We start from the raw sequence: 8,720 nt of genomic DNA on the forward strand, positions 1-8,720 counted from the left end.
GCTTTCATAAAAATGGCTAACTCTGATTTACCATTCAGCTTTCAGTTTAAATGTAGCTTCTTCAAGAGTAGAGCACCCGCTTTTTATTTTCATTTTCTTAGCAATTACCACAATTTAAAAAACCTTATAGATGATTGTGAGAATGGCACAGGACTGGGTAACGTTTCATTTTGTTATGCCTAAGGTTGCTGTCAGTTGGAGCTGACTCGAAGGCATCTAATAATAATAACAACAAATATAAATTAATTTCAATTTTAATGTCTATATCCTCAACTCCCTTACAAATGCCTTAAGGTCAGGGCCTGAACAGTATCTATTTTGTTCATCATATTATCCATAGGGCTTATGGTTATAGTGAAACTGAATAAACATGTATTAAATTTAATGAGTAGATGGATGGATGGATGCCTATCTTTAAGATGGTAGGAATAAAAATATTTTGAGATGGCATTAGAAATTTCTAAAGAATTGAAAGATTTCTTATAGTCAACATTTGATTCTCTACTGACAAATGCTAGTCAGATGTATAAATAACCCCTAATACCAGGTGTGAAGCCTGGTGGCACAATGGCTAAGGGCTCAGGCTGTTAACCAAAAGGTCTGCAGTCTGAATCCACTAGTGACTCCTTGGAAACCCTATGGGGCAGTTCTACTCTGTCCGATAGGGTTGCTGTGAGTTGGAATCTACTTGACTACAAGGGGTAATAGGGTAATACTTCCACTTGGCTAGGCTATTGTGCCAAGTTGTTTGGTGGAATACTGGTCTAGATGTTGCTGTGAAATATTTACATGTGATTAGCATCTAAATCAGTTGGTCCTAAGTAAAGCAGATTACCCTCCAAAAGGTGGGTGGGTCTCATTCAGTCAATTGAAGGTCTTGAGAGCAAAACCAGAGGTTTCTTCAGGGGCATTTGGCCTCCAGCCATTCTGTCCAAATTTCTCTCTCTCACCTACTGCCTGTCCTAACAATCTGGGACATGAGTCTGCTGGAATTTCTAGTCTGTCACCTGACCTACAGATTTTGGTTTACCAGCCCCTACAATGGCGTGAGCCAATCCCTCATAATAAATCTCTCTTTATGTATACATTTTTTATACTATCAGCTATATACAAGACACTGTGTACTGTGGTTTACAGGCTTATCATTAATTCTCAAAACAACCTACAAGAAAATAATTTTTAAGCAAATAATGAAATTTAATTACAGGGAGGTTGAGTTACTTTCTTAAAGCCGTGTAATCAATAAGTGACTAGAATTTAAACCCAGATACTAAAAAAAAGCTTTTCTCTACTGCACCAGTAAATAAAAATCTGTAGGTCAGGTGACAGACTAGAAATTCCAGCAGACTTATGTCCAGCGTAATTCATAAATGATTCCAATATATGAAATAACTGCAGCAGTACATGAAAAATCATTTAATTTTTTGTTCTAAAAATTATGCATTTATTTCATAGGTGTTATTGCTTAGGACAATGCATTTATGTTACACAAAGTAAATTTGGAAAAAAAAATATATCATCATAGGTGAGAGGCAGATTTGACAAAAATCCCAAGTGTGGTACACAATGTCTGAGATGTGAAAATCACTGCACTACACCAAGTTGCTAGAGAGAAAGTATACCTTTTCAGTCCTTGTTTTACAAGTTGCATGTGATTCCATCATGGAATATAATTGCCAGAGCAACACTAAAAGCCAGGAAGCACTCACCCCAGCTCCAGTAAATACCTGATTACTCATCTCCGGTCACTACTAATCTTGCAGACCACCACATACTCAGCTCCACATTCAACCTGCTCCACCCCCTTCACCCCAGAATTCTTGCTCTCTTTAGCTGCCTCCTCATGGCTTCCTTGATCTCCTTGTTGCGTAAGCTATAGATGAATGGGTTGAGGACAGGTGTGAGCACTGAGTAGACCACTGCCAGGGCCCGGTCGTAGTCCAGTGAGTAGCTCTTCTTTAGTCGTACATACATGAAAAGGATGCTACCATAGAAGATAAAGACCACAGTGAGGTGGGAGGCACAAGTGGAGAAGGCTTTCCACTTGCCTGCAGTGGAGGGAATCCTGAGCACTGTGTGGATAATTTGCACATAGGAGGTGAGGATCAGCAGGAAGGTGGCTAGGATCTTGCAGAAGTTGATAATAAAGTCCACCAGGACATTGATAGAGGTGTCAGTACAGGCCAGGCTCAACACAGGAGGAAAATCACAAAAGATGTGTTGAATGTGATTGGGGCCACAGAAAGGAAGGCGAGAAACCAAGGAAATTTCAACCACTGACCCAGCCAAGCCTCCCACCCAACAGCCAATAACAACCTTGGCACAGAGTGCTGGGGTCATGAGGGTGGGGTAGTGGAGGGGCTGGCAGATGGCTAAATACCTGTCATAAGCCATGGCTGTGAGGAGGTAGCACTCAGTAGCCCCCAGGGAGTGAAAGAAATAGATCTGCAGGAGGCAACCAGAGAAAGAAATGGCCTTCTTCTCACTGAGCAAGTTGGCCAGCATCTTGGGGATTGTGGCAGCTGTGTAGCCAAGCTCCAAGAAGGACAGAATGCTGACAAAGTGGTACATGGGTGTGTGGAGCCGGGAGTCCAGGCGGACCACCAGGAATATCAGCAGGTTTCCCAGTATAGTGGTGAGGTAAATGAGAAGTAGCAAGACAAAGAAGTAAGTCTGAACACCCCGGAGGTGAGGGAAGCCTACGATGATGAACTCTATTACCTGGGTCCAGTTACCAGTGTCCATCACTCACCATTCATGTCCCTAGAATGTAAAGTATGGGTAGATGCAGAAGAGAGTCGAGTCATAGAAATCCTAACAAGAAAGTGACCCTCAGAGTACTTTTGTCCTTCCTCCAACCTTCACAGTAAAGCCCTCCCACTAAATGCTTTGAGAAGCCAGCATTTCAATTTTCCTCATCAGTCTCCTTCAGAGTAACCAAAAAATTCATTGCCATTTAATCAATTCTGACTCATAGCAACCCTAAAGACAGAGTAGAGTTGTTCCATAGGGTTTCCAATGCTGTAATCTTTATGGGAACAGGTTGCCACATCTTTCTCCCGTGATGGCTGGTGGTTTCAAACAGCAAGCCTTTTGGTTAGCATCTGAGTGCTTAGCCACTGTGCCACCAGATTTCCTTTTCCTTCAGAGTATCCACTTTTATAATTATATTTAAAATGCCTTCCACTATTAACCTAGACCATTTTTGGCACCCAATACCCATTCTGTAACCCATTCTGTAACCCAGTTGTCTTCCTTAGCAGAACCCATATAGATTTTAGAATTTTAAAGTATTTCTTTTCCAAGGTATATATCATCATATGTACTTATTTCTTGTCCAAGGTGTAAATTATATGAGCCTGGTGGCACTATGCTTAAGAGCTTGGCTGCTAACCAAAAGGTCAGTGGTTCAAACTCACCAGCAATTCTGTCTGAGAAAAGACCTGGCAGTCTGTTCCCATAAGATTACAGCCTAGGAAGCCCTGTGGTACAGTTCAACTCTCTCCTATAGGATCACTATGAGTTGGAATTGACACAATGGCACACAACAATAACAACAGACATATTTCTTGTCCAAGATATAAATTATCATTTATACTTATAAATAATCATTTACACTTATAAATATTGCTAATGGGCTAGAACAAGGATATGTAATTGGAATTTTTTAATTTCAGTTTATTTTCTTTTTCACTGTTTTGGCTATCAAAGACTAAGTTTTGCATCTTCCTCTCATTTCCTTTATGGGATTCTAGCTCTAATATCATCTTCCATGGTTATGTAGATTAGATTTTGAACTTGTTTGAATATACTGGTGAGAATACCAGTCAAGGCTAAAGGGTTTCAGGTAAATAAAAGCTATAGGAAAGCAGGAGGCAAATCTCTCTCTGCATTTCTACTGTAAATAGTGGCCACTTACTCAGTCAGTCCTTTCTATCACTTTTCATCTCTATCAATCTCAAACATACTTTTCTGATTTATTGCTTCTCAGGTGGTAAGTAGTGTTTATATTACAATGTACCAAAAATTTATTGCATACTTTTTGTATTCCATGCATTATGCTTAGAATAGGGGCTAAATAAGTAAATAAGATATGACCACTGATATTATAAAATTAGTATTTTAGCTAAAAAAAGACAACTAATAACCATGCACATCTTTACTTTAACATTCCATTGGCACAGAAACATTATTTCACTTATTTAACAAACAAACAATAAAAGGCCTCTTCCCCCCAATTCTTCCCCTTAATCCACTTACCCTACAATCATGGATGCATTTCTTTCCCCCTCCCCACAAACAGAACTCCTCAAAAGAGTTACCTATACTTATCAGCTCCTATTCTTCCTTTTGGTTTATCCTTAGGCCCATTCTAATTAGACTTTCACCACCACACCATTGAAACTTCTCTTCTCATAGATACAAATTATCTACGATTTATTAAATCCAGAGGTTATTTCTCATTCATCCACCTGCTTGGATTATCAGCAGTTCTTGACAGTTTATCTATCCAGTACTCTTAACACATTTTTCACTTTATTTCCAGAGTACTATCCTTTTTTTTGTTTTAACTACCTAAGTGGTCACCTCTCAGACTTCACTTTTCTATCTAAATCCACTCTTTTGTTAATATCCAGTGTCATTGCTTTAAACACCATCTATGTGAGGAGGACTACTCAGTCAACACTTCTCTCCTTCATTCCAGAATCATATTAAACTTCTTACTCACATCTCCACTTGAGTGTTTAATAGGCATCTCAAACTGAAGTTCTCTGGGCTCTACTAATAGTCTTCTCCATCTCAAATGATGACAATTGCAACCTTTCAGTCACTGATTCAAAACACCCCCTGTCAGCATTGTTTTTATCTTTCTCTCATATATCCACCATCTGACTATTTTTCTTCATCTTGATTTGAGCCACCATCATCTCTCACCTAGATTACTCCCTTAGACTCCTAACAGATGTCCCTAATTCTAATCCTCATCCTCCTATAACCTAATCTCAGCATTGCAACCAGAGTGATCCTTGTAAATTTTAAATCACTGCTCAGATCTGTTCAGTTCCTTGAACATGATAGGTGCGTGTTTGTCTTAGAGCCTTTACTGTAACTGTTCCCTCTTCTTAGAATGCTCTTCCACCAAATACTCCTTGGATAATTCTATCGCTTATTTCTAGCCTTTGCTACAATCTCACAATCGCAATAGGCCCTACCTGGACTACTCTATATAATACTGAAGCCCGCCCCCTCCCCTATATTCATATCCAGTACTGCTTTCACATTTCCCTACTTTACTTTTAATTTTTATGGTAGTACTTATCATTTTCTAATGTACTTTATTATTCCTATTATTTATTATTCCTCTCTTCTCTGAGAAAGTCAGCTCTATGAATGCAAGGAATTTTATGTTCTGTTCACTGGTTTATCTCAAGTGACCAGAAGAGTGTATGGGGCATGGTAACATCTCAATAAATATTTGTTACGTGAATATGTGAATTTAGTAAGATAAACGCTAATTTACACATATGGTAGGTGTTAGACGAGCAACAAAGGAGCCACAGGCTGGATATGAAGATCAAGAAGGTGTAACAGAAGAGGTAATCTTTATCTAGGAATGAAGGAAGAGTCAGAATTTTCCAGATGGAGGGGTATTCTAGGCACAAAGCAGTACTTGTATAAAGCAAAAATGCGTGAAAGACATCAAAGCTCCTCCATCTTCCAGCCTACTTATCATGTCTTGCATCTCCAGGATCCTCTAATTTTACCCAAACTCACTTTACTTACTCTGCTTCTCCCTGGCATACACTTTCCTGATCCCAGGCAATGTGCCCACTCCTTATATTGAAGCCTTTCTCATTTGGAGACTTAAGATAGAGTGTTTCTCTACTGAGATGCCAAAGAGCTACTTCCAGACAGATATCTTATATTGGTGACCTTGCTTCATCAGGAGCATTTCCTGGGTTTCCATCATGCCTTAATTTTTTTTTTTTTTTTAATTTCAATTCCATGTCTGTTCACTGCCTAATTCTGGCTCCTTCAAATCCCTGCCTCCTAAGAAGGATTACCCCTAAATTTCTATCCAACTCAGGTCCTTTATTCTATTTTTTGTTTTTGTTTTTAACATTCCTTCCCCTCTAAATATAAATCCCAGTTCCTGGATCTGCCCTTCCTTATCTCTAGCTTCACAATCCCACTTATGAATTGTCCAGAGCCCTTAACTAAACTTCCATATCTACTTGGGGTACTGGCTTCAAGGTTGAATATCAGAAGCCAATACCTTGGTCCTTTCCTTTCTTGAGACCCCATACCTTGTTCTCTTCCTTTTCCAATCTGATTTTCACCCATTATTCCACATGACTCCAAAGATTTATTCACAAACCTTACATTGCTTCATTGCTGACTGATGACCTGCTGGTATTTACTGCCTGAAAACTCTGCCTGGGAAATAAAGGTCATCATGAAGAAATCAAATACTATCTCCCACTGAAAAATAGCAACTTCACATTCCTAAATTCCTCAGTTTCCAATTCTCAGCGATTTTGATCATTCCCCTCTGTGTTTTGCACTCCACTAAATATGGCAAAAGGAACCCTTGTGGCACAGTGGTTAAGCGTTCTGTGGTTAATCTAAAAGTCCATGGTTTGAACCCACCATCCCATCCATGGGAGAAAGATGTGGTAGTCTAATTCTGTAAAGATCACAGCCTTGGAAACCATATGGGGCAGTTCTACTCTGTCCTGTAGGGTCACTATGAGTCATAATCAACTCAGTGGTCACAGGTTTGGTTTCTTTTATAAATATGGCAAAAAATTTTGATGATTTCTCCCTCACATTGTTTTTTACTTCATTTCCTTTTACTATTTCTAGTTACAATTCTAATCGTAATCTAGTTTCTTTTACCATTTCTTATTACAAGTCTAATTATAACCCAGTTTCCATCACAAAGAAATACTGAATCGATGTTGGTTGGAGCTTTAACAACTGTAATTTTATGTTTCATTGGATCATTAAGAATATTATTAAATGCATCAAATTCCCATCAGTTTATAAAAATAAAAGTCCTTTAATATTACAAATAAAAGGGAGTCTAAAATAGAATACAAATAAACAGTCTGCACCATTCTGTATATTGTGCTATGCTTTTCATTTTGATTCACACCAGTGAAAACTCAAACCTTCTCAACCATAAAGAGATCTGTGCCCACAAGTGGGCATCTAGCCTCTGCCTGGACTGACAGAACCAGAAGCTAACTCTCTGCCCCTATGAGACAGTTCTCTCCACTGTAGAAACACTTCACGTTGTTTAAACTTTTTCTTCCATTGACCTGAAATCTGACTTTCACCTATTATTCCTAGCTTTGCTCTGTGAAACTGCCCTGTTGCAAAGATCTCCATCTAGTATCTTCTGTCTCTGGTCCAGATTCATGCTTTTAAACATTAATTTCATCATCATCATAGAAACTTTACTGCTTACCAAACGAGCCCCTATACTTGGTCTTTATTCCTTTGTTTGCTGTGTACCCTCAATAGATACACACTTTCTTCTAATCAATCTATAGATATCTAAACTATTTTCTTTTATTATTATTGTTTCTTATTTTACTTTAGATAAAGGTTTACAGAACAAACTAGCTTTTCATTACACAGTTAGTACACATATTGTTTTATGACATTGGTTAACAACTCCACATGTCAACACTCTCCCTTCTTGACCTTGGGGTCCCCATTACCAGCTTTCTTGCCCCCTCCTGCCTTCTAGTACTTGCCCCTGGGCTGGTGTGCCCCTTTAGTATAATTTTTTTTTATGGGCCTGTCTAATCTTCGGCTGAAGGGCGAACCTCAGGAGTGACTTCATTTAAAAAAAAAAAAATTACTGAGCTAAAAGTGTGTCCTGGGGCCATCTAAACCATTTTTGTGTTCAAGTCTCTCACTTTCTTTCCTGACCACCCAAAGTGAACACTGATCTTCCTCACCTCCAAATTCCCAGTGGAATTTCTTTACTCTTCCTTCAATTATATGCTGTCATTTAAAGCAATTATTTTTTCATGCATACATGTCTTACCATCTCAGAGTAATTCTGTGTGATTTTTGAAATTGAGAAAGAAATCTCGTGCTATACTCCACATATCCCACACTGTTTAGCACAATGCTTGATACATCACAGTTGTGATGCCTGATGAAAAGATAATTGTGATGACTTTATATATCTCTTTATCTCACCACTAACTAATTTTCTCCCAGTGGCCTTCTGATACTGGAGTCAGGGCTCTTGTAAAACATACTGCCTGCAGTACTAGCATTTATCTTTATGCCAGTTCTGTGCAATCACATTTATTTCCTCACTACAAGAAGCCTTTTAGAACAAATCTCTTGCATTCTATCCTCAAGTTCCCATGGTGGTATTATTATTTAGGCATAGGGTCAAAGAGCTGGGGGTTAGGAGGGTGATGGGAACTTAGGAATCTTCTCTTCCAGTGCTTTCACATACAGAAGAGGAAATGGATCCAGAATGAGGAAATGACTTTCTCAATATTGTACAGCTAGTTAAAAGCACAGTTGATTTTCTAATTCTGAGCTCAGATTCTTCACTATAGATTTTAAATGCAGAATATCTGTTTTAAGGAAAATGGTGTCTGTTCCAAATGATTTGTTCTGTGCACTCTTATTATTCTTTACCTCTCCTTATCATGGAATGTTCTAGTTCTTCTCCCAGTGCTGGG

General features: G+C 38.7%; 1 protein-coding gene across 1 annotated transcript; it reads right to left on the bottom strand.

Annotated features, from left to right (window-relative positions):
• Positions 1-1,160: 1,160 nt before the first annotated feature.
• LOC100660406 (olfactory receptor 6N1) lies at positions 1,161-3,208 on the bottom strand. Its single transcript, XM_003414979.4, has one exon. It carries the CDS (start codon positions 2,743-2,745, stop codon positions 1,807-1,809), a length of 939 nt encoding a protein of 312 aa, XP_003415027.1. The 5' UTR covers positions 2,746-3,208; the 3' UTR covers positions 1,161-1,806.
• Positions 3,209-8,720: the final 5,512 nt, after the last annotated feature.

The sequence above is a fragment of the Loxodonta africana genome, chromosome 3 (assembly GCF_030014295.1).
Source record: "Loxodonta africana isolate mLoxAfr1 chromosome 3, mLoxAfr1.hap2, whole genome shotgun sequence".
In the NCBI taxonomy this organism is placed as follows: domain Eukaryota; kingdom Metazoa; phylum Chordata; class Mammalia; order Proboscidea; family Elephantidae; genus Loxodonta; species Loxodonta africana.

Coding starts and splice junctions, on each gene's coding strand:
- LOC100660406 (XM_003414979.4), bottom strand. CDS start 2,745: ATGGACACTGGTAACTGGACCCAGGTAATAGAGTTCATCATCGTAGGC.